At 41.4% G+C, this 26801-nt stretch overlaps 2 protein-coding genes across 4 annotated transcripts in view; one reads left to right on the top strand and one right to left on the bottom strand.

The window, feature by feature from the left end:
- Positions 1-421: 421 nt before the first annotated feature.
- Positions 422-26801, bottom strand: part of ck (myosin-VIIa ck) — a 154533-nt gene continuing 128153 nt past the window's right edge. For all 3 annotated transcript variants that reach the window (XM_068394908.1, XM_068394906.1, XM_068394907.1), the window contains 10 exons: positions 23592-23710; positions 22231-22489; positions 21536-21673; positions 20961-21116; positions 19690-19918; positions 19034-19162; positions 18762-18858; positions 18330-18427; positions 14667-14836; positions 422-2397 (listed from right to left, as the gene is read on the bottom strand). In XM_068394908.1, coding sequence (XP_068251009.1) covers positions 2191-2397; positions 14667-14836; positions 18330-18427; positions 18762-18858; positions 19034-19162; positions 19690-19918; positions 20961-21116; positions 21536-21673; positions 22231-22489; positions 23592-23710 — 1602 coding nt within the window. In that variant the 3' untranslated portion in view covers positions 422-2190. The remainder of the gene's footprint in view (positions 2398-14666; positions 14837-18329; positions 18428-18761; positions 18859-19033; positions 19163-19689; positions 19919-20960; positions 21117-21535; positions 21674-22230; positions 22490-23591; positions 23711-26801) is intronic.
- Positions 23847-26801, top strand: part of LOC137614472 (myosin-VIIa-like) — a 44047-nt gene continuing 41092 nt past the window's right edge. The window contains exons 1-2 of the mRNA XM_068344277.1: positions 23847-23871; positions 24041-24159. Coding sequence (XP_068200378.1) covers positions 23847-23871; positions 24041-24159 — 144 coding nt within the window. The remainder of the gene's footprint in view (positions 23872-24040; positions 24160-26801) is intronic.

The following is a 26801-nucleotide window of genomic DNA, read 5'->3' as shown; positions in this document are numbered from 1 at the left end:
CATATTACTATACTGTATATGTAAATGTCCAGTTCTATTTTCATCTGTTAATGATTTTTAATAGTTTCAGAAAGCCAAATGAAGATATTCAAGAGTTGCAAGCAGTTGTATGAAAAGGAATAATAATTATAAATTAATTGGAGTTTTGGTCCCATGCACAGTACTGTATCACCAATTTAGTCCCTTCTGCAAAGAATTCTGGGAATAGATTCTACAACTGGGAATTATGAGATTTAAAGGTGAGACTTTTACTTATACTTAAAGAATTAGAGTCAAATTTTTTCAATTTTTATAAATTCCTCAAGGATATATAAATTGTTACCTATCAATACAGTCCTTGTTCTAATCCTGCGACATGAATCTTAAAATTGTCCATGTTGTCTTTCATGAAAAGGGAAGAGTAACAATTAAAACAAAAAAGTTGTTGCCAAGGATTTATTGATAAATCATTACAAAATAATGATACAACAATGTCAACATCATGCAGAATAAAAGTAGCACTGCTGTACGTGGACAGACAATTCACATTTTGTGTTGCATAGCTGCGAGTTTTAAAAATGAGTCCACAATTCCACTTGCCATCTTGCTAAGTCATTTATGGACTTTAAAAATCAGTACATTATGAAATTTCATGGAATAATTGGTTAATGGATTTAGTATCTGTATTATTATAACCCGAACAAATTGATACACACGGCTAAGTCATGATTTAAAAACTTAACGTACACTTGAGCATGATCTATCTTTATAATGACATACAATGAGCTAGTCTTGAAAAATGGTGTCTGGTTTCTAAATGGTACTTTTGAATAGACATCTTGTAATTTTCTTCTAACTAATCAGAGACCATAGTTGCCCAATCTTGTCCTTCTACAGTATTTACAGTAGTAAGCATAATTAGGATGTGAAAATTGCTGTACTTGTACAGTACAATGAAAATCCAGAATGGATCTTGTTACGCAAATATAGTAAAATATATTTACTTCTATTTAGAGGTTTATATATGATAAGTCTTTTAGATACATTTTAAATTTCAAGTGTCCAAACCAAGTACTGTAATAGTGACAGTAGCTATATTTTTCTTTCATCTAGATTTGATGTCCAGTAAATTTCTTGCCGATTCTCTAGTTTAATCATTTAAATCAGGGCTTGAATAAATAAATCAATCTTTTTTTTCTGCTTGCTTTATAAAGTGAATTCATGTAGGTGCAACAATGTTGTGATATTGCATGAAACATATGCTGTGAAATAAAGGATTGTAACAGATAAAATATGTAATTACATAAGGAAATTTAAAAAACCAATAAACAGTATATACACAACACACAAAAACCATATAGGACCTATACTTCGTCCCTCACACGGGTCCTTGAAATAGTGAGGATGAAAACTTATAGAATAACTGGAACTAACTGTCTCGGGGGGGTGGGGGGGGGAATAAACAAAATTTGAAGCTCTGAATAAATACAATTATGAAATGTATCTAATCGTAACTTGAAATTTAGCGTCCTATCGATGATAAAGCAAAGTTAGGAGGAAACTTATCTAAGTGCACTTAATGGGTAATGTGACTTCCTAAAGAAAGGCAATAAACAAAAATGTATACGTTTTGAGACGATATGTAATGACCTCAATGTACATAATGATATAGAATTTTACATTTTTAATATAGTAATATATGAAGATAAATAAAAAAAAAAAGTAAAGTAAAAGCGGGAAATAAATGAGATGAATATTACACTAAAATCACAGAATAGAAATAGCTTAAAGTATTCAGAAAATATTTACCAGAAAACTAATAAATGTAATGCATTCAATATTCAACAAAGAAGCGTAATTTCATCATTAGAAGACAATTTGGGTATAATACAGCAATTATTAATATGAAAGTCCTACTTCTACAGCCGATAAATCGGGTACTGTATTGTCAGGCTACATGGTGATTTTGTATTTCTGAATTTTCCCTTTCAAAATCCAAAAATCTTTCCCTCAACCTTAATTTTAACTTGCTAATACAGTATTCTGTATTTTTTTGTATTCATGCTAAGTTTTACTCCTCTGTGAATAAAAAGAACTAAATGAAAAGTATTTTACAACTCTCTCATTAAATCACATTCCATATTCTATATTCTCAAGTTTTCCCTATAATGTGATACCACCACTCTAACCAAACGGAAATTATTTGAGCTTTTATTTAAGTCGGAGAGTCTTTTGTTTATTCATATTAGTTAACATTAAGGATATATAAGATGTTAAGAGATCGTCCATTTTATAACCGAGAGAAGTTTCACATAGTAGTTTTGAGCCTCTCACAAGGTTTCCTATAGTCATGTGGAAGTAGGTGTTGCCCGACGACCAGTTGCTTATTCTTGTGAAGGGATTAGTGACCAGAATTTCCTGTGAAGAGAAAGAATAATGGAGAATAATTTACTGGTGTACCATTTTGTCTTAAATCATGATGAAAATTAATAAGAATTAATATTTTCCTATTTATTTCCAGACCAAGTTGAACCCTTCCATCAAATGGACATTTTTTTCAAGGAAATCCTTCATAATGATCAACTAATGGCCATCTTAATGAAAGGTATGAAATATGTAAATGTGTGAATACAATGTACTGTCTAGTGATAAAAACATACGTTGTATCAATTTAAAGGTATTGACATTATTTGCTTTTATAAGCACTTGTAAACTTAGAGTAAAAAAAAATTCAGATTTGTTTAAAGGGAACTATTCATGTTTTATCTTTTTTTAAGTTAATAATTATGGCTTCTCATACAGTTGGCTTTGTCCTGAAAGTAAGTAAATTTAGGTTCCTGTCTTTGAAATTCGTGATTTCACTGGGTAAGGGAAGATTCAATCTTTCAAAGTACAGTACGTATCAGTTTGGTTAGCAAGATACATATGGCTCTTCAGTAATATATGATCTGACTATTCGCATAGTGCACATCAATATTCTCTAGAATATTTAGTTATAAATTTTGTTCTCACTAGGCTCTTCAGTAATATATGATCTGACTATTCGCATAGTGCACATCAATATTCTCTAGAATATTTAGTTATAAATTTTGTTCTCACTAGGTCTTTGTATTTTTCTGAGCATCTTTGTAAAACTTACGATTGATGCTATTCTATGACTTTTTTAGCAATTCTAGTTTCTAGCGGAACTTTTCCATATTAATTTTCATTCATGTTGTGTCTCTGTGCTCATCCTAACATTAGACAAGTAGTTAGGATTACCTAGCTAGGATAATCTTTGAATTCCATCCTTTTCCTGGATTGGATATTCATTACTTTTTACACGATAAAATTTCATGATTACTTGCCCTTTATGTTGCATTAACCACTGTTATTTGACAAATACCAATTATTATTTATCTTTGGTGTAGTGAATTCAGGATTTCAAGAGATAAATGTGGTCTGACTAAAAGGTGTCTTCATTTACAAATTCCAAAATGTCTTCATTTGCAAATTCCAAACTATGAATGTTGGTTTTAAGTTTGTATGTGCATGGACCAAGGTCTTTGATGAGAGGATAACATCTTTAAAAGAAGCTCCTAAAACTCGTCAAGACTCCAATTCTAGGAGTATAGATTTTGTCTACCAAGATCATTGCTGACATGGCAAAATGACGAACACTAGCTTTGAAACCAGAGGTTTTTGATGTTGCATTATTAATGTCCAGTTCATTGCCTGTACATCATTACTGTTGGGCCCCATCGTATTGGTTAAGTACAGCTTATTTGATAGGTGAAATTCTCATAGTCTGGAAAAGTTTTATTTCGCCTCATATTTTAGAAAAGTTTAGAAGGTAAATAAAAAAAAATATTTGTATGGATGTACTTATGCCAACAAGTCGCAATCTGATTAAGGTATTTTCTGTCTTATATATTAGTAGGGTCTCTGATGTAACCTTTCTGTCGTCTTATATACCAAGCTGAGCAAAGGGACTTTGTTTTCCAACTTACTTAATGGTTGCCAAATTATTGATTTTCCTTTGCCAAGCCATTTAGTCTATCCAAATTTGTTAATGAATTGAGAAGAGAAAGAGTGGAATTACATATTTCCATAGCCTTTTTTATGCTGCATCTAGTAATAGGGACTCTTAAATAACAATGTATAATGTCATTGACCTTCTAGTAGTCAAATGCAATGGTTTGACCCCAACTTTTGTCTAGTGACTGGTCAGCTCCAGGGATAATTTTGCCACCCATAGGGAAACTGAAAATATCCTTTCACTAAATAAACATTATTTCCTAATGTCTTGGGTAAAATATCTATTTTCCACAATGTACAATATCTCTTTGTAGCATTTACATGCATGGTAGAATGGATCTTTCCCTCGCAGGTATTTATAGTTTGGTATGACTTTATCTATTTTTCATAACTTCAGGTGGACTTTATACTTTCATAGTCATCCTTTGCCATGAGAAATGTATTGAATCTCATATTCATCTTTAGCCATGAGAAATATACTGAAACTCATATTCATCCTTTGCCATGAGAAATATACTGAATCTCATATTCATCCTTTGCCATGAGAAATATACTGAATCTCATATTCGTCCTTTGCCGTGAGAGATGTATTGAATCTCATATTCATCCTTTGCTATGAGAAATTTACTGAATCTCATATCTATTCCAATGAAACTGGTTTATAATGCATGCATTAAGCTCTGAAATCCTATATTTGGTCTAAAGTTGTTGCTCAAATGCATTTCATCACGGAAAAGGACAAAGAAAGCTTCATTGTTTCGTAAAATTCAACTTGACCATAAATTAATTTTTTTTTTTTACCTAGCATATTTCTTACTTGGCAACAGTTACAATAGATTACACTGAAAGCAGACCAGTGTTCTGTGTTTTCCCCTCTTTATTTTACAAATTATTCAGAAGATAGTATCCTGAAATCTTTCACTAATTAGGAATCATCATCATCATCAGCCATTACTAGTCCACTGAAAAACAAAGGCCTCAGACATGTCCTTGTATTCGTGCATCTTTTTATGGTCTTTCTATGTCAGTTTATTCCAGCAATTTTTCTTAGTTCATCAATCCATAGCATTCTCTTCCTTCCCCTGCCTCTTTTGCAATCTCTAGGGGCACTCTTGTCATTCTCATATGTCGTACACATGTCCATTTCTTTGTCTTTCATGTTAGAATATCCTCTACTTCAATTTGCTCTCGTATTCATGTTGCTATTTTTCAATTTTAGAGTTAATCCCATTATTTTTTCAGAGCTCTTTGAGTTGCAACTAGCTTATGTTCTAAGGCTTTAGTAAGGTTCCAAACATGCCATCAATTATTTTATTTTTGCTAGAAACACTTGACATTCAACTAAACTTTTTAATTTGTAGTACTGTATAATTATGCTTGATGGTCATATACATACCCAAGAGATCGATTTATTTTTTTTATTATGGCCTATATTTTTTAAACTACATGGTAGATATCCTAAATATGGGCAAGAATTACATGCAGAACTAGCCTTGATCTTTGCCAGAGAGGTGATGATGCTTTACGCAGCGTCACCATAGAAGTTCTACTCTGTTTAATAAATGTTATGATTTGTATTAGCATTGTATGATAGTTGCCTCAATTTTTCAGGACATACATACAAACATTACCTTTAAAGCTGCAATTCCAATGGCAGTGCTGCTTGCAAAACTCAAGCATTGCAGCTACCAACACTCACTGGTGTGGCAGTGCAGCTCCAAGACATGCTGGTGTGGCAATGTAGCTTTAAATTCTTTGGAAGGTGGCAGTACGGTATAGCTTCCAAGTCTATTGGCAGTAGAACTTCATAATATTTAGTGTGGCACTGCAGCATCCAAGATACGTGGAAGTGCACCTTCCAAAATTTTTCAATGTAAAAGTGTAGCTTCAAAAATGAGAATCATGGAAGCACAGCTTTCAAGATGAGATACACAGCAGTTAGAGCTTCCTGGATGTGTGCCAGCACAGTTTCTAATATGCATGGCATGCAGCTACCAATTCTAAAGAGCATGACTATGCTGCTTGCAGCTTGTAATATTAAAGTGTGACCATGCTGCTTCCAAGACTCTGGGCACTGCAGCTGCAAAGAATCACTGGTGTAGAAATACAGCTTTCTTGTCTCATGGCAGTAGAACTTTGTTATTCATTATGGCAGTGCAGCTTTCACCCAAGACACATTGCTATGGCAATGCCGCTTTTCAAATTTTAGAACGGAACATTAATGGTTCCAAGTCTCATAGCTATACATGTAGAACTTCACGTTAGTGTGACAGCGAATCATCCAAGAAGTGTAACACTGTAGCTTCCAAAGCACATGGCAATAAGGCTTCAAAGGAGTGTAGCCAGTATCCTCCAAGATGCGTGACACCACAGCTTTCAACTTAGAATCGCTGGTGTGGCACTGGAACTTCCGAGAAGAGATAAGATGCATGGCAGTGCCAATTCAACGATGGGGAGAAAAATTGCACAGCAGTGCCGCTTACAAGAAGAGATGAGACTTACGGCAGTGCTGCTTCCAAGACGAGATGTGGGGCGCGGCAGTGCTACTTTAGAGACAAGCCGAGATGCACAGCTGTGCCGCTTCCAAGACGAGCTGAGATGCACAGCAGTGCCGCTTCCGAGACTAGCTGAGATGCACGGCAGTGCCGCTTCCAAGACGAGAAGGGATACACGGCGGTGCCGCTTCCGAGACGAGAAGAGATGCCGGGCAGACCCACTTCCGAGACAAGAAGAGATGCCACACAGTGCCGCTTCCAAGACAAGAAGAGATGCCAGACTGTGCCACTTCCGGGAAGAGAAGAAATGCCCAGCAGTTCTTCTTTCGAAAAGAGATGCCCGGTAGTGCTGCTTCTGTGACGAGATGAGATGCCTGGCAGTGCCGCTTCCGTGACTAGACGAGATGCAAGGCAGTGCAGCTTCTGAGACGAGATGAGATGCCAGGCAGTGCAGCTTCCAAGACGAGATGAGTTGCCAGGCAGTGCCGATGCTGAGAAAAGACAACATGCCCGACAGTGCCGCTTCAGAGAAGAGATGAGACAGGATGCCCGGCAGTGCCGCTTCCGAGAAGAGATGAGATACCTGGCAGTGCCGCTTCCGAAACTAGTAGAGATGCACAGCAGTGCCGCTTCCGAGATAAGATCCACGGCAGTGCCGCTTCCAAGACAAGATGCCCAGCAGTCCTGCTTCCGAGACAACATAACATGCCCGGCAGTGCCGCTTCAGAGAAGAGATGAGACGGGATGCCCGGTAGTGCCGCTTCCGAGATGAGAAGAGATGCAAGACAGTGCTGCTTCTGGAGACGAGATGACATGCCTGGCAGTACCGCTTCCGAGAAAAGACAATATGCCCGGCAGTGCCGCTTCCGAGAAGAGATGAGATGCTCGGCCGTGCCGCTTCAGACAATACTCGGCCGTGCCGCTTCAGACAATAAATGAGATGCCTGGCAGTGCCGCTTCCGAGATGAGCCGAGATGCATGGCAGTTCCACTTCCGAAATGAGATGCCCGGCAGTGTCGCTTTAGAGATGAGAAGAAATGCCCAGCAGTCCCACTTCCGAGACGAGAAAAGATGCCCGGCAGAGCCACTCCCGAGATGAGAAGAGGTGCAAGACAGTGCCGCTTCCGAGACGAGAAGAGTTGCCCGGTAGTGCCGCTTACGAGATGATATGCCCGGCAGTGCCGCTTAAGTGATGAGAAGAGATGCCTGGCAGAGCAGCTTCCATGACAAGATGAGATGCCCGGCAGTGCCGCCTCAGATGAGTAAAGATGCCACACAGTGCCACTTCCCGGACGAGAAGAAATGCCCGGCAGTGATGCTTCTGAGATAAGATGCCCGGCAGTGCCGCTTCCGTGAAGAGATGACAAACCCGGCAGTGCCGCTTCTATGACAAGATGACAAACCCGGCAGTGCCGCTTCCGTAACAAGATAAGATGCCCGGCAGTGCAGCTTCTGAGACGAGATGGATGCTAGGTAGTGCCGCTTCTGAGACGAGATGAGATGGCCCGCAGTGCTGCTTCCAGAGATGAGATGAGATGCCTGGCAGTGCCACTTCCGAGAAGAAATGAAATGCCTGGCAGTGCCGCTTCCGAGAAGAAACGAGATGCCTGGCAGTGCCACTTCTGAGACGGAATGAGATGCCTGGCAGTGCCGCTTCCAAGACGAGAAGTCCAGCAGTCCTGCTTCCGAGACGAGATAACATGCCTGGTAGTGCCGCTTCTGAGAAAAGACATGTCCAGCAGTACCGCTTCAGAGAAGAGACGAGACGGGATGCCCGGTAGTGCCGCTTCCGAGATGAGAAGAGATGCAAGACAGTGCCGCTTCAGAGACGAGAAGAGTTGCCCGGCCGTGCCACTTCGGTGACGAGAAGAGATGCCCGGCAGTGCCGCTTCCAAGACTTGAAGAGATGCCCGGCAGTGCCGCTTCCAAGACTTGAAGAGATGCTCGGCAGTGTCGCTTCAGAGACGAGAAGATGGCACACAGTGTCGCTTCAGAGACGAGAAGATGGCACACAGTGTCGCTTCAGAGACGAGAAGAAATCCCGCACAGTGCCGCTTCCGGGACGAGAAGAAATGCCTGGCAGTGCCGCTTCCGTGAAGAGATGAGATGCCCGGGAGTTCCGCTTCAAAAGCCACGACATGCCCGGCAGTGCCGCTTACGAGAAGAGATGAGACACCCGGCAGTGCCGCTTTAGAGACGAGCTCAGATGCCCGGCTGTGCTGCTTCCAAGATGAGATGCCCTGCCCAGCAGTGCTGCTTCCGAGACGAGAGTAGATGTCCGGCCGTGCCGCTTCCGAGATGCCCAGCAGTTCCGCTTCCGAGACGAGATGAGCTGCCCGGCAGTGCCGCTTCCGAGACGAGATGAGCTGCCCGGCAGTGCCGCTTCCAAGACAAGATGAGCTGCTTCAGAGAAGAGATGAGATGCCTGGCCGTGCCGCTTCGGAGAGGACTCGTCAAGATGCCTGGCAGTGCCGCTTCCGAGACGAGATGAGATGCCCGGCAGTGCCGCTTCCATGATGAGATTAGATGCCTAGCAGTGCCGCTTCCGAGATATGCTCGGCAGTGCCGCTTAAGTGACGAGAAGAGATGCCCGGCAGCGCCGCTTCCGAGACTAGACGAGATGCCCGGCAGTGCCGCTTTTGAAACTAGACGAGATGCCCGGCAGTGCCGCTTCCGAGACTAGATGAGATGCCCGGCAGTGCCGCTTCCGAGACTAGATGAGATGCCCGGCAGTGTCGCTTCCAAGACTAGATGAGATGCCCGGCAGAGATGCCCAGCAGTCCCGCTTACGAGAAGTGGTGCAAGACAGTGCAGTTTCCAAGACAAGAAGAGTTGCCCGGCAGTGCGGCTTCCGAGACTATATGCCCGGCAGTGCCGCTTAAGTGATGAGAAGAGATGCCTGGCAGAGCCGCTTCTGTGACAAGATGAGATGCCCGGCAGTGCCGCTTCTGTGACGAGAAGAGATGCCACACAGTGCCACTTCCCGGATGAGAAGAAATGCCTGGCAGTGATGCTTCCAAGATGAGATGCACGGCAGTGCCGCCACCGTGAAGAGATGAGATTCCCGGCAGTGCCACTACTGTGACAAGATGAGATGCCCGGCAGTGCTGCTTCCATGGTGAGACGAGATATCCTGGCAGTGCCGCTTACGAGACGAGAAGAGATGCCCGGCAGTACCGCTTCTGGGACGAGAAGAGATGCCAGACTGTGCCACTTCCGGGACGAGAAGAAATGCCCGGCAGTGCTTCTTCCGAAAAAAGATGCATGGCAGTGGTGCTTCTGTGACGAGAAGAGATGCCCGGCAGTGCCGCTTCCGTGAGTAGATGAGAGAACCCGGCAGTGCTGCTTCCATGATAAAATGAGATGCCATAAAATGAGATGCCAGGCAGTACTACTTCTGACTCGAGATGAGATGCCAGGCAGTGCCGCTTCCAAGGCGAGTAGAGATGCCAGGCAGTGCTGCTTCCAAGGCGAGTAGAGATGCCAGGCAGTGCTGCTTCCGAGATGAGATGAGATGCCCGGCAGTGCTGATTCCGGAGACGAGATGACATGCCTAGTAGTCCCGTCTCGAGAAGAGATGAGACAGGATGCCCGGCAGTGCCGCTTTCAAGATGAAATGAGATGCCCGGCAGTGCCGCTTTCAAGATGAAATGAGATGCCCGGCAGTGCCGCTTTCAAGATGAAATGAGATGCCCGGTAGTACCGCTTCCGAGACGAGATGCCCGGCAATCCTGCTTCCGAGACTAGAAGTTACCCGGCAGTGCCGCTTCTGAGATGATGTGCCCGGCAGTGCCGTTTCAGAGACGAGCTGAGATGCCCGGCAGTGCCGCTTCTGAGATGAGATGCCCGGCAGTGCCGCTTCCGAGATGAGATGCCCGGCAGTGCCGTTTCAGAGACGAGCCGAGATGCCTGGCAGTGCCGTTTTAGAGACGAGCCGAGATGGCCGGCAGTGCCGCTTCTGAGACGAGCCGAGATGCCCGGCAGTGCCGCTTCTGAGACGAGATGCCCGGCAGTGCCGCTTCCGAGATGAGATGCCCGGCAGTGCCGTTTCAGAGACGAGCTGAGATGCCCGGCAGTGCCGTTTCAGAGACGAGCTGAGATGCCTGGCAGTGCCGTTTTAGAGACGAGCCGAGATGGCCGGCAGTGCCGCTTCTGAGACGAGCCGAGATGCCCGGCAGTGCCGCTTCTGAGACGAGCCGAGATGCCCGGCAGTGCCGCTTCAGAGACGAGCCGAGATGCCCGGCAGTGCCGCTTCTGAGATGAGATGCCCGGCAGTGCCGCTTCCGAGATGAGATGCCCGGCAGTGCCGTTTCAGAGACGAGCTGAGATGCCTGGCAGTGCCGTTTTAGAGACGAGCCGAGATGGCCGGCAGTGCCGCTTCTGAGACGAGCCGAGATGCCCGGCAGTGCCGCTTCTGAGACGAGCCGAGATGCCCGGCAGTGCCGCTTCAGAGATGAGATGCCCGGCAGTGCCGTTTCAGAGACGAGCTGAGATGCCTGGCAGTGCCGTTTTAGAGACGAGCCGAGATGCCTGGCAGTGCCGTTTTAGAGACGAGCCGAGATGGCCGGCAGTGCCGCTTCTGAGACGAGCCGAGATGCCCGGCAGTGCCGCTTCTGAGACGAGCCGAGATGCCCGGCAGTGCCGCTTCAGAGACGAGCCGAGATGCCCGGCAGTGCCGCTTCAGAGACGAGCCGAGATGCCCGGCAGTGCCGCTTCAGAGACGAGCCGATATGCCCGGCAGTGCCGCTTCAGAGACGAGCCGATATGCCCGGCAGTGCCGCTTCAGAGACGAGCCGAGATGCCCGGCAGTGCCGCTTCAGAGACGAGCTGAGATGCCCGGCAGTGCCGCTTCAGAGCCGAGATGGCCGGCAGTGCCGCTTCTGAGCCGAGATGGCCGGCAGTGCCGCTTCTGAGCCGAGATGGCCGGCAGTGCCGCTTCTGAGCCGAGATGGCCGGCAGTGCCGCTTCTGAGCCGAGATGGCCGGCAGTGCCGCTTCTGAGCCGAGATGGCCGGCAGTGCCGCTTCTGAGCCGAGATGGCCGGCAGTGCCGCTTCTGAGCCGAGATGGCCGGCAGTGCCGCTTCTGAGCCGAGATGGCCGGCAGTGCCGCTTCTGAGCCTAGATGGCCGGCAGTGCCGCTTCTGAGCCGAGATGGCCGGCAGTGCCGCTTCTGAGCCGAGATGGCCGGCAGTGCCGCTTCTGAGCCGAGATGGCCGGCAGTGCCGCTTCTGAGCCGAGATGGCCGGCAGTGCCGCTTCTGAGCCGAGATGGCCGGCAGTGCCGCTTCTGAGCCGAGATGGCCGGCAGTGCCGCTTCTGAGCCGAGATGGCCGGCAGTGCCGCTTCTGAGCCGAGATGGCCGGCAGTGCCGCTTCAGAGCCGAGCCGAGATGGCCGGCAGTGCCGCTTCAGAGCCGAGCCGAGATGGCCGGCAGTGCCGCTTCAGAGACGAGCCGAGATGGCCGGCAGTGCCGCTTCAGAGACGAGCCGAGATGGCCGGCAGTGCCGCTTCAGAGCCGAGCCGAGATGGCCGGCAGTGCCGCTTCAGAGACGAGCCGAGATGGCCGGCAGTGCCGCTTCAGAGACGAGCCGAGATGGCCGGCAGTGCCGCTTCAGAGACGAGCCGAGATGGCCGGCAGTGCCGCTTCAGAGACGAGCCGAGATGGCCGGCAGTGCCGCTTCAGAGACGAGCCGAGATGGCCGGCAGTGCCGCTTCAGAGACGAGCCGAGATGGCCGGCAGTGCCGCTTCAGAGACGAGCCGAGATGGCCGGCAGTGCCGCTTCAGAGACGAGCCGAGATGGCCGGCAGTGCCGCTTCAGAGACGAGCCGAGATGGCCGGCAGTGCCGCTTCAGAGACGAGCCGAGATGGCCGGCAGTGCCGCTTCAGAGACGAGACGAGATGCTCGACAGTGCCGCTTCAGAGACGAGACGCTCGACAGTGCCGCTTCAGAGACGAGACGTCCGGCAGTGCCGCTTCAGAGACGAGACGCCCGGTTATGCCGCTTCAGAGACGAGCCGAGATGCTCGGCAGTGCCATTTCAGAGATGAGATGCCCGGCTGTGCCATTTCAGAGATGAGATGCCCGGCTGTGCCGCTTCCGAGACGAGCCGAGATGCTCGGCAGTGCCGCTTCCGAGACGAGCCGAGATGCTCGGCAGTGCCGCTTCCGAGACGAGCCGAGATGCTCGGCAGTGCCGCTTCCGAGACGCGACGAGATGCTCGACAGTGCCGCTTCAGAGACGAGACGAGATGCTCGACAGTGCCGCTTCAGAGACGAGACGAGATGCTCGACAGTGCCGCTTCAGAGACGAGACGTCCGGCAGTGCCATTTCAGAGACGAGATGCCCGGCTATGCCGCTTCCGAGACTAGATGAGATGCCCGGCTATGCCGCTTCCGAGATTAGATGAGATGCCCGGCAGTGCCGCTTCCGAGACGAGATGAGGTGCCCGGCAGTGCCGCTTCCGAGACGAGATGAGGTGCCCGGCAGTGCCGCTTCCGAGACGAGATGAGATGCCCGGCAGTGCCGCTTCCGAGACGAGATGAGATGCCCGGCAGTGCCGCTTCCGAGACGAGATGAGATGCCCGGCAGTGCCGCTTCCGAGACGAGATGAGATGCCCGGCAGTGCCGCTTCCGAGACGAGATGAGATGCCCGGCAGTGCCGCTTCCGAGACGAGATGAGATGCCCGGCAGTGCCGCTTCCGTGACGAGATGAGATGCCCGGCCATGCCGCTTCCGAGAGGAGAGGAGATGAGATGCCCAGCAGTGCCGCTTGGGAGCTTTTCATGGATCCAGGGGATCATTAACTGTTGAAGGATTAGATGATTATTGCCAACATGTAGTTTTGACCCTATAGGAACCTTCAGGCTTACGGAAGGAAGGATTTGTACTTTGGTAGTTTTTATTGACATGTTTATGGTTTATGCAAAAGTATATAGTTTTTTCATTGACATATTAGAAAAAATATTTTCCTTTATTTAGTGTAGTGCTAATAAAATTTATAAAGTTTCTTAATAAGAAGTATAGATATTTAAAAGCTTGCTGTACATACTTTACGCTACAAGTATTTTTCTTGCTAAATTTCAGATGGAACGTTGTTCAGTGGTTCAAAAAATCTGAAGTACACAGGAAGATCATAAGTGCTAGATTTAATGTACTGCAAGGGCTACAAGTCTGAACTACAACCTCTTAACCCAAAAGGGAGCTTAAGAACCATCCTTGCAAGCTTCTGAACTTATTCAGTAATCCTGAAAAATTTAAAATGGAAGCAACACGGAGATGTCCAGATTCAACAATTCCAGGAGCATGGAAACTACCATCCATGTTAAAGTTTTCTTCTCTGGCCATCTTCTGGTTTAGAGTGTTGGAAACATGCCTGCCATTGGTATCTCCACTGTTCTTAGCATACCTAAGAATAGTAATCACTGCATGAGAATGACTTTGGGTGTGATCTGATCCTTCCAGCTCAGATGCTCTGCAAGAACATTTTTCTTACCTTGGATGAACCTCGGCAATGGAATATTGTCCCTCTCGCAAACGTAAACAGGATTTCCTATGGAAATCTTCCAAGTCCTGATGTACTGAGAGCTAATATTGTGGTGTTTAAATAAAGAGCAATGACTTCCCCAACTAGCTAATAGTATCAACAAACTTCCTGAAGCTTTTCACACAGCCAACAGCTCTAGGAATTTGATGTGAAAGTATTTCTTGAAAAGATCCAATAAACATCTTATATAATTAATGGGTTGGGTACAGCAATGATAAGGCATCTTTTTCAATATGTTTGTACACCAGTGATAAGGTATCTTTGCTTAATGGGTTTGTAGAGCATGGATAGATCATCATGCATTTTTGGGTTTGTAAAGCATGGATATACCCTCTTATAATTTGTGTCACTAACTCAAATTTTGTATATTACACTAAAAAGATACTACAGTATTTGGATTTGTGCTATTAAATTAAGCTATCGGTCTTGAAAATTATGAATGAGCTATTAAATTTTATCTACAAATGTGTTTCTTTGTAGACTGAATGAAACTTGTAAAAGCAATTGTGTTACAAACTTTAAATGTAATAGATTCTTTTAAATGACCAGCTAATTTATCCATCATTTAATATAGTTACTTTAATAAACTCCTTAAATAAATTTCTGTAAATTAAATTTTCTTATTTACAAACCTTTGATGTTGGATGAATAAGAGACACTCCCTGTTTGTTGATCGCAATTAAAAGATGCTCAGGGTAGTTGGGGTCTGTCGTCTGCTTGACCTCAAAGAAAGCAGATCCAAAGGTTGGCCATCTGTAGATAACTTTGAGGAATGCAATTTTGGCTTCTTCTGGACTCATTCCTATGAAAATACAAAAAATAAATAATAGAACTTGCTAGAAAAAGAATAAAATCATTGAAAGTGTAAGAATAATTTATTAATGGAGTTTGCCATAACTAACAAAGATTATTAAAAATATAAAACAAAGAGAAGAATATTCCCAGATGACATCTTTTATGATTGCTAACAACCTAAATCACTCGTCACAATCTGGAGTTGACCTATTGCATGAGGTTGTCAAGACAGCTGAAAGGCAAGGCATCAGCAACTTACACAAGCAGATATCACCTTAATATGCCGAATATTTAGCTTTGTAGCAATAGTCTATATAAGCCAGACTTCAAGAGAAAAGCAATATAAAATTCAGGAAATTGAAGCAGATTAATACTGCTGGGCTGAGGAGGAACCACCTCATTGGTGAAAAAGTGACATACTGTACAATTATTTATGTTACCAATCAAGGTATTCAATTAATGTAGGAAACAAAAGCTATAGTATTGTGTATTAAAATTATCTTTTAGGGCTCCACTAACTAAGCATGTTGAAATTAGTTTAACTGATCAGTATTAACTTGTCAGATTCTAATGAACCTTGAATCTTTATACTAGCCCAGCAGCTACTTTCTATGAGAACCAGCTCATCAGATTAAAGAAGTGTTATGATACTAACACAGGATATTATGCACTCTGCAACCTATGCCTGCAAAACATACTGCTCTTGGCTTTGCAACCTACCATATGACATGTTCAAAGTTGCTTATCACAATCCTGAATGGAATGGGTTCCTGTGTTTCTAATAAAAATGTACAGGTAATCGATTAGTATCGCCAAAGACATTCCAGTCAAGAGCGATTTGTTTGGAGTAGTGGTTCCGTCAAAGAAATGCCCAGGCATTTTCATCTTGGTTGCAGGAGAAAATAATGATATCAATGGAGACACACTTGAGGTAAAACTAACAACTCGCACTACCATTATCTGCTACTGTTAAGGGAAGTTTGGCCCAGCACCCATGAAGACAGTCTACTTTATGCCAACCACATTAAAAGAACCCAATCATTCATCAACAGGGATGTGTTAACCCACAAAAGAATACAGTGCATAGGGAAAGCGCACTCCTGTTACCAATGTTTTGGGACAGGTAGAAACAGAATGGTTCAAATCTACTGAACTTTATTCAGCTGCTTGTCAGGTAGACCTTGCAACAAAGTTGTGACGTCATCAGATACTGCAGCATGCCTACTGAATAACCATGATGCTGGCACTACTCACATGATGGAAGGTGTTGAACAGAGGCTAAATACCAATAAAACTAATTTTCTTAATACTACAACATACCCGAAGATTAGAACTTCTTGCAAAGAAGAAAGCAGGGAAAATAGCTGAAAAAATTTTCTGACTGTTAGTGCTAATTGTGGCGTTTTCGGGTCACCTTGCGATTGCAACAAGATCATGAGTCATTGGCTTAAAATATGTCCAAAATTATTAACTTAAACAGTACCAGTCTTCTTTACACATCTTGATCGCAGTCTTAAGAAAGACAAACAAAACCATACACCTTACCGAGTTTGACTAAAGGATAAACGTTCAACCAAATCTGCCACATACAATCAGTGGGAAGCATTCAGCACCTTTTTTTTATGTAATAGCAGCAGTGATACAGATGAAGTTTGGTGGAGTAACTATTTTCAATGAAAGGCTTCCCAGTATTACTACCAGTTTACTGCACTGCCTAGGCAAATTAGATGTCAGCATGTTGATGTAGTGTTTGACTGATACCTTGATCTGTTGATACAGGCTAGGGAGCAAAGAAAATGTTTAATATTTGTAGGCTTACAGGTAAACATTCAAGGCCAAACACATCAACAACAAGGTTAATCCATGTGCATTTCTGGTAGACACCTGGTCCATGTGCATTTCTGGTAGACACCTGGTGTCAAATGGGTGTTAACAATCTGCAGTAGAGTCATAAAAGGACACTGAAGACCTAACCAACCTTAAGTCAGATCAATGAAGAGGCTGCCACACAGCTGCTGCTGCATTTCAAACATGCAATATATGATCACAGCAGAATAATCATTCAATCCCTAGCCAAAGATGTAGCTGTCCTGTGTATATTTCATTTCAGCAGCCAACACAACCAAGACCTGTGATTTTGAACAGGAGTTAAAGACAAAATGAGATATCTGCCTATCCACAGTCTTTCCCAAGATCTAAGATCACACCTGTGCAAAGCTTTACCAGGATTCCATACACTAAAAGGTGGGATTTTCATGACTGGGAAATAAGGAAGGTCTAAAAGTTCTCCACAAAAGTGAAGAATATCTGTGCACTCTCAGACAGCTTGGAGAGGAACCAGAGCTCTTTAGTAGCACATCGGAAGCATGTGAGGTTTTCTTTTGTTCTGTCTATACCACAGCATAAAAGGCAGGGAAGAAAGTGTCAACTATCACTCCCATGTGTGGCAGAAAGCACTGGAAGCAACACGGAATTTGCAACCAATTCCTGGACATAGTTGGATAGTTAAGGGTAATGCACTCCATACCCATGCTGATAATGAAAGAGCCAGCACCCAGAAGCCTCCTTAAGACTGTGAATGCCAAGCAAACAACATGGAGTAACAATATATTCTTGATGTTAATCTTCCTCCTATTGTAATGATAATTTATGAAAGTTGCTAATTTTTTCATAAGGTAAAAAAGAATAGAGGCACTTTTTGGTGGCATAAAAAATAATCTGTTTTATATGAAAGGAATGAGAAATAATCATGAAATGTAAATGTAAAATTGCATTTTTTCCACTTCTTGTATTTAACATAATATCCTCATCGGAAGCAAGTAGAAGACTAACGTCATACATGTCCTGATAGAGTATCTCATTGCAAACAATGAGATAACATATATTTCATTCAAAATAACCGATTCCTGTTAAAAATTTTTTTTAAGTAATTACGCATCAAATATTTCCTCTCCCTTTCAATGTAAATTGGTCTATATCTTTTAAGTGATACCACAATTTAGAAACACAAACTACCTTTGGGTATTCCAGAGGGTCTATCCTACGACCCTATCATGTCAAACCTATCTGTAGGGGTTGTTGAGCGATTCATAAATTTCATGGACCCTGCTGCTGGACTATACTGTACTAGTCAGTTTATATATTAAATTTTGGAGGAAAATAGAACCAAGATTCATGAGGATGGGCTAATAGAGAGAGATCAGAGAAAATTATTAAAATTAGGAAAAATTCATCTTAATATTATTGTTCTTAAAACTAATCTTGTAGTTTTTCCTTATTTCCTTTCCTCACTGGACTATCTTCCCTGTTGGAGCAATTGGGCTCATAGTATCCTGCTTTCCCAACTAGGGTTGTAGCTTAGTGAGTAATAATAATTATAGTATATAAAGAATGTAGCTAGGGTCCCCTTCAATAACATATGCAGTACATTACAGAAGGCAAACTGTAGGTAACACAACTTTATAGAGCATGGTGGGTAGCTAAACCCTAATTCTTCATACCTGCATCATTGTTATAATGCTGAACAATAACCTTCTTCCATTCATTCGTACTCTGAGACTTGGCAAGGTCAGCAGGTATGAGATCACGCAACATTGTTCTGTAGAAGAAATAGGATGTGCAAATAAATGTCAACATTTTGCTCCATAAAACATGGTTAATTTTTCCTACCTTTAATAGTTTTAATTTAGCTAAAGAGAAAAGTAATCATGTTAAATCATATTTTGACCAAAAAGGGCACTTAATTTCTTTTTTAACCTTGGCTTTGGTTCTGTCCACAAACATTTCTAATGGATAATTTACAGGTAATTTCGTTTGATTTTAAAAATTCTTTATTATATAGTAATAAGCTTTCATTTATAATATGCAAAGAAATTTCTTGTTACAATACCGACAAGACTAGTCAAGTACTAAATTTTCTCTTAAATACTTACGGAATATGTGCCAATTCTGCTTTACTTTCACCAAAACGAACTCTGTACACAAGAGCTGCTAATCTGGCGGCCTCATCTTTTGTGCTGCGATGGTATCCTATTTGGTGCAAAAATAAACAAGTATAAAACAGCAAATTTTTCTTGGCAGTCGTAATCTCATTTACAATGAACATTATTTTCATATAAAATACTTTAGTCAACACATGAAAAATTAAGTCTTTCATTTGACACAAAGCAAAAACTATCCTCTTGAGAGTAAGTCTCTACAGTACCTCTTAGAAGTTTGGGAAGCTCTTGGTGGAAGTGGAATATAATGTCGGCATTACGGTCCTTCCCAGGTACTGTATTCGTCCATAATTTCTTCATGAAAAAGACTTGGTATGTGAAATGTGGGGTGGTGCCTGAGGATTTAAAAGAACACTCAAATATTTTATATAAATATCTAAATTTCTGCAATTGGAATCAAATGTATGGTATTACACATGTGCTAGGATAAAAGTTTAGAGTTTCATTAATATCAATACCTGTACTGTATTGTGAAATGAAAGGACATACATACAGAATCAATCAAAGGCCCTATTAATTAGTTGAGAAATCTTCAAAGAATTATCATTATTGTGACATTCAAGAACACCATCTAGTCAAATTTTTAAACTTATGACTGATCCCAAGAATTTATTTTTACATAAAGGGTGATATTGGAGTAAGATAGAACTTAAAAACTTGGACAACTAAGCTGGTAAGAGACCAAATGGAATGGATAAATCAACATTCTAGAAAGTAAATAGAGCTTGTACCAAAAAAATACTGCAAATAGTCATTAGTAATGATTCCAGCTTGCTGTAGCAAGATCAAGGTAGGTAATACCTTCCTGTAAGGATACACATTTGATTAAAGACATGGAAATACTGTACTACATATATCTCACCATCTCTTGAAGGTCTGGCTTTCTTGATCCAATCTGTCAGATGCCTTACGAAGTCAAAGAAGAAATCTCCCTCGGGGACTGATATGACTTTGTCCGCAATCTTCACGAAGAGCGAGAAACCTTCGGAGCTCTTGAGGTTCAGACGGTGAGCAATGGAAGAACAGAAGTCTTTCGCTCTTGTGGACGAGTCTACCTCGAAAGCTTCATCAGTGTCATCAGGGAAGTAAACCTATTTGAGGAAAAAAAAAAAAAACAGTAGAAGGTATTTTGATTCTCTTCAGAGACATACTGTATGACTCATGGAATTTTCTTATTTCTATGGAATTTTCTTATTTCTATGGAATTTTGCATTTCATACAGTAGATGTTCACATACTGTGGAGATCTTATATTAGAACTAAGAGTACTGTAATAGAAAAACTTTTCTATTTGAGGGGATGGAATTGGGATTGTCTCTATTAAAGAGGACCTGAAAGTTTGCATATTACAAATTTAAACAGAGCAATTACTTTAAGGCAAATATATTTTGGTAAAATTTTCTTTCAGAGGAAGTGGAGGAAGGTAGCAGCAGGGCTTATCGGAACTGCGTCACAATCACCCTTTACAATAGAAAACATATTAAACAATCTCACCACCCGTTCTATTACAGTCACACCCCCTTTTTTTAACATCTTAGCCTTCACCCCATCGATACCAGCTACTTATGCTGCTCTCGTTTCATCTAGTGCTCTCTTCACTTCCTCTCTTGTAATCTCTTTCTCTTTCTCATCTACAATCACTGGCACCACAACACCTGCAACAGCAATTATATCTACCTCCCTATCATCCTCAATTTTCAGCAACCTTTCAAAATATTCAGCCCACCTTTTCCTTACCTCATCTCCTTTTAACAACCTTCCATTTTCATCTTTCACTGTCTCTTTATTCCCCAATAAACCCTACCTTACTCTCTTCATTTCTTTCAAAAACTTCTCGTTCTCTTAATATGAACGACCCAATTCCTGACCCCACCTCCAGTCGGCCACCCTCTTTGCCTCGGCTACCTAACGCTTTACTTCCACATTTTTCTCTCTATAAGTTTCATACTTCTCTATAATATTACTCTTGCAGCCATTCTTCAAATGCCCTCTTGATTTTACATATCTTCTGAATTCTTAATATTACTTCAAACATACAGTACTCTTAGTTTTACATACCTCATTAGAATATTTTTTACTCCAAGCTGCAGGCAACTGAAACAGGATGAAAAATTGACTTTGAAGCTATCCTTACCTTATGGAAGATCTGTGTAGTTTTGTGGTGTATAGCTTCTACTTCTACTTGATGGGGAGGATACTTTCTCTGGCCTTGCTTGAGAGTTTTCTGCAGACGGTGAAGAGAGTCCTGTGCTATTGGATGCCGTCTGGTTCTAAGGAACTGGGTAAGCTCCTACGAGAAAATACAGATAACTATATAATAACACCTCTTATGGAATGAAATTTGGTATAGTATTATGACTGTCAGTCTATATTATATAGATTTGATTTTGTAGTGCAGTACAGTATTAAGTACTGAATGTAATCCTGATGTATATCACTGTACAGTATGTCATGAAGAATTAAAAGATGCAAAATTCATTTGGAGATATTTAACAATAAATTAAGCATATAAATGGTATAGTACTCAGAGTTATCAATGACATGGAAGAAAAATCAAGAAAACTAACGGGCAAATTATGAGATGCTTGTCAGGACTAAAATGAAGCAGAAAGGAAAGCCTATAGAAATTACTGAAAACTAAAATCAATAGGAAGGCATACAAAAAATAAGTAAATATTTAAATTTTCTTTTCTTTTCTTTGGCTCTTACCTTAACCAGATTTTGCGAACAAGCAAACAGTCCAGTTCCCAACCACATAAGTTCCCAACCTCTCTCTTCACTCAGTCGATTCCTGTTTTCTGTCAACTGTTTCATTATTTGGCAGTAGATTTCATCTCTGAGAATTTCCTGTTGGGAGATAAAAAACATTGTATGAAACTTGTAAAATTATTTTGATTTAGAATCAATTGACAACAATTAACAAGAATTAAAATCTTTTAAACAATCCAGAAGTACATACCAAATATAATCCAATGACCTAAAAAATAATATATGCATACATAAAGTACATTAATTACACTTCACTTTTCTTCCCTTCTAATACAGTACAGATCTTTGTATTGACAAACATTAAAAAGTATATTTTGAAAACTAAAAGAATGTTGATAACATTTCTGGTGCATATCAGATATTGCTATATAATAATGTCTGATGGGGTATCCCATAAATTGAATAAGCACTCAAGCACCTACTGTATCCACCGTCATTCATTCAGCATTATCATTTATAACTTTTCTATAACTTAATTTAATGCTTACATTCTTAATACTTTTGAGAATACTACTATCAGCAAAACATCAAAAAAGGATCCAGATAAATGCAAAATGCGCTGGATATAGCATGTATTTAAAGTGCTTATTCCTACCACACTATCTAGAAAACTTTGAAATAACCGATTGTCTTACATGCTTAAGTGGCCCATCAAAGATCTGATCGGTGAAGTCATTTCCTTGCCTATTCCTTCTACAGGGTAGGTCGCCCATATATTTGAGGATAGCATTGAAGGCATAGACAGACTCTTGGGCTAACTCCTCTTTGTGCAGTAGCTTCTTCAAGAGAGGCTGCTTGATAGGGTCCCGAGAATATTTCCAGAGTACTTCGTTCGATGGACGGCGGGCTGACGTAAGAGTAATAGCACGGGACACTGTGCGCTTGGGTGGAGGTCTTTTAGGGGAATAAAAAGAACATGTAAAATTAGGAGTGGAGATTAAGGTTGTGCTATGTCTTTGTGGGATAACTATATTTATTTTCTATTGACGGCTATGTTGGGGACCTTGTGGCTTTGTAGAGTATTTATTTTCTATTGGAGGCTACTGTAAAAGACCTTGTGGCTTACAAATTAATAAGTAATTGTTTTTCTTTTCAAAACTTCCTAGAACTTTCTTCTTGTTTTTCAATACCACTGTAAAATTCCAATGGTCACCTTTGAAAAAAAGTATATGAAAGGCTACACCACTATGAGCAGTATACTATATAGAAACAAATACTAATGAAAACCAGTTTTAGAAATTCTAACAAATTAAAGCAATTAGAATATTTAAATCCAGATTATATACAAAATAAACATTACATTACCATTATGTAATTTTATATGAACTAATGTAACAAGTTAATTACCAAATGACAAATTTGAAATTCTATGTCATTCCCCTCATCATGCAACGATAGCTATTGCTGCTTAAATCAAAATATGTACAGTATTCAAAGAATCCTCCAAAGTTATGTTTGTAGGCTCATTTAACTGGCCAAGAGGATTTGTATCTTTGTTCTGTGAACAATATGATGGCATTATGAGCAAAAGCCACTTTGTATGCAGTAATCTACTTACAAATATAATACTCTAGACAATAACCAATTTAGGAGTTTAATAAGATTGCAAATCTCGCACTGGATTACACAATATCTCCTGTCTAAAGTAGAGGATATTATGTATTAAAAAGAAAGAGACATGGGCAGGACATATAATAAAAATAACAGATAATAAATGGACATTACAAATAACAGAATGGGTCACTGCAGATAACTAAAGAAGCAGAGGAAGGAAGAGAAGACAATGGATTGACGAGCTACGAAAATTTGCGGATACAGACTGGCATAGACAACTATAAACAGATGGGAATGTAAGGAAATATCTGAGGCCTTTGTTCTGCAGTGGAATAGTTACGGATAATGATGATGACAGGGTGCATCATGGCCCTACGGCACTTCGTAGACCTTAGATTCCTAAGGAGCACAGTGTAAATAAACATAATTTTATAAAACTCACCTGAAATGGTCCAGGGCATATTCCTCAAGAGTGTAAGGCTTCTCCTGGCTATCAGTACCGTTGAGCTGAGGCGTGAACAGCTTTCGTCCATGTTCAGCACCTTCGGCTGTGAACAGGGCCTGGAATGAAGACGAAGAAAATCAGTTCATAATCAGATTGACCATTAGTAAAAAAAAAAAATCAGATTGTATGCCCAGCAAAATCTGGATAGGTAAAGAAGGCAATCATGCTAAAGGTAAAAATTATCATGATAATATGGACTTATATGGAGCAACAAAATGTCAGCTTCTTAAGATCATCACCTTTATTAAAAAGAATTCCACCTTCCTTGTTAACAACAGAATCACCCTCCGCTGAAACTACAGTATCATACAATACAGTACCTGTAAGACAGTTTTGTTATAATATAAGAAGCCTTTTGTCTACTTTAATTTTCTCTTTTGTTTTAGTGTGTTACTATAAGTATCTGTTTTGTAATTACAGTAGCAGTAATAATATTACCAGTACCTGTAATTACAATACCACAGCAGATCTCAATTTTCATTTCACTACTGAGTTATTGTTATTGGTAAGTAATTATATAATCCAATCAATAATATCACCATTAATGATAACTACCTGTATATTACACTGCAAAAATACAACTATAAATTGTGGTTTTCGCTCTACAATTTACGTCATTATGAAGTATACTTACGGTAGAAATAGCAGTATTGATAATTGCAGTAAAACAGAAATAAGGGTTTGGTAATCATTGTAGCAGAATATTTTCAATTGTGCAAATCAAACCTCGAGAAAGAACTGGTAGGAAATTTGAAGGTCTTCTCGGCATACTTGGGAAATTTTCTCCCCACAAGTCGTTCCGAGATTTCCTTTTAAAAGTAATTAGTATACGGTACTTGTAAATAAATTTGTACCGTAAAATCCTGGATATTTTAGGAGTTGCTGGTACTTAAAATACAAATATATACCATGCTTGGATAGAACCATACAACATGGAAAAAGACAACGGCCTGCGGTCTTCAAATGTATGAGTTACCCTTAAAAAGATATTGCCGTCAGTGCTCTACTTTCTACTTTATGGGGTAACTACGGCAATTTCACCTAATTGCTCATTAATGGTATATGACTTTCCCAGTAATGTCACCGGACCGTATGGGCAAAATTACACAACCCTCCACATAAGGGCTTGCCATGGTACAAAACAACAGTGTATAATGGTCTGGGATAAAGGGCAGAGTCAAAATAATACCCAGAAGTCACAATTGGATCTGGACTTTCTCCTGCTAATGTTTTAATTCTAACCTTTATTGTTTCTTGGATACTAAACTGTTCACTGATACTTTATACTAGTGACTTCCTTTGATATAAATGACCCAGGTGTCATATTGATTAACAAATAAACTGGGAATAATTTGGTGGATGGTTGTACAGTATAACCAGTAACTACAAAGAAAGAACAAAAGAACCGTAGTGGTAAATGTAAATACAATCCAAAATGCTATGTAAATCTGACCCTACTAAAGAAGGAGGGGGAGGCGAAGGGTTGATGCACCCGTTAGCTCAACTCTGGAAGAGCATTAGATTGATTCACCAGATATTTATGCATAAAGACATACCAAGGTCAGGTTAACCAGCAACAATCAAATCATTGACTAGTGGTAAAATCCTTTGCCACCATACCCTCTCCGAGAGAGAGAGAGAGAGAGAGAGAGAGAGAGAGAGAGAGAGAGAGAGAGAGAGAGAGAGAGAGAGAGTTCTTTACGGTAGGATCGTTGTATCTCGTTCTTCATCTTCAATATATCTATGCCATTTAAACAACTCCATTAAAATTACTATCAACTGATGTCAAGCAATAAATTTTGTCTTCTAACTTAAATTGAAGAATGAAACGAAACGACTTGCATGATGACATAGGTGACGGAGTTAGGGAGACTATTGGGGGGACTTGAAACGCATTTCTTTCAAACGGGACAATCACAAGACAGTGTGTCAATGAACTAGCAGATCTTGCCAACTTATACGATAGCCCAAAGAAAGGCAATGCCTGCGGGCCGACCAACCGTGTGAATACGAATTGTGTCCAGAGCTCTTATACCGTCACCATTATTCAACTTCTCGTCTAAGTTTCATTTCTGCAGTGAATATAATTTATAGAATAACTTATTTAATGTCAAGGATTTTCGATGAAGCCATTTTATGATGGCACTTAATGGTTTGCAGTGATGTGACAAATGTTTTATCTAAAATATTTCAATCGTATTCTAAATTTTAAACTTAATTTAAATATTTTATAAACCAATTCAAAGCAAACGTACGGTGAAATTAATATCACCGTCAATATTGGCTAAAAGACGTAAAAATTATGGTTAGATGCCTATAATTTACATGACATTTTAAATTTTAATTTGACATACTGTAGATTTAATGGATCATTTTATTATATTTTATTCCTTTTAATCCACGAAAATTCAAAATTACTTTATTTCTTCCTCTTTTTATTCTGTTCGTGTTTCGGAACCTTTACCTCGAGATTACACAAGAAACGTCCCTTTGGCTACTGTGAACGTGTGGTGCTGATGGAAATATTAATCGCAGTGTCTAGGGGATACTATGAGAGAGAGAGAGAGAGAGAGAGAGAGAGAGAGAGAGAGAGAGAGACTCATAAGTTATGACTTGATTTATGTATTCCAACCCATTGTTTCGATCGAGACACAGAATACGTATTCTTTGCATCTTTAGTTTCGTATTTACTTTGACAAACTTAATACACTATATCAATACGCGTACGTGAAATAGAATAAATTTTATTGTTTTTGTCAAACTAAGGTAACAAACGGGATGCTATTGAAGGAATGAAAGAGTGGTACTATATGAGTAGGCCTAAGGATTCAGGAAGTCCCAATTTCCTGGGATTCTAATATAAAATATTCTGGAGCAGAGACTTGCCCTTTAAAAGTTTAAAGATCGTTCATGAATGGCAGAGGCAAGGGACAGTGACACTGCCCTATCAAGCAGGACAATGACCTGGAGACAGAGGCTGATTGACCATATCTACATATGATCAGCGCCCAAGAACCCTCTCCACCTAAGCTAGGACCAAGGTGGGCCATGCAATGGCTGTTGATGGCTCGGCAGATAGACCTATAGGCTCCCCCAAAACCCCCATCCTTAGTCTCAAGGATGGCGAGGTTGCAACGACCAAAGAAA

Source organism: Palaemon carinicauda, chromosome 20, assembly GCF_036898095.1.
Source record: "Palaemon carinicauda isolate YSFRI2023 chromosome 20, ASM3689809v2, whole genome shotgun sequence".
NCBI classification, from domain to species: domain Eukaryota; kingdom Metazoa; phylum Arthropoda; class Malacostraca; order Decapoda; family Palaemonidae; genus Palaemon; species Palaemon carinicauda.
This window is presented reverse-complemented; position numbering and strand designations above follow the sequence as displayed.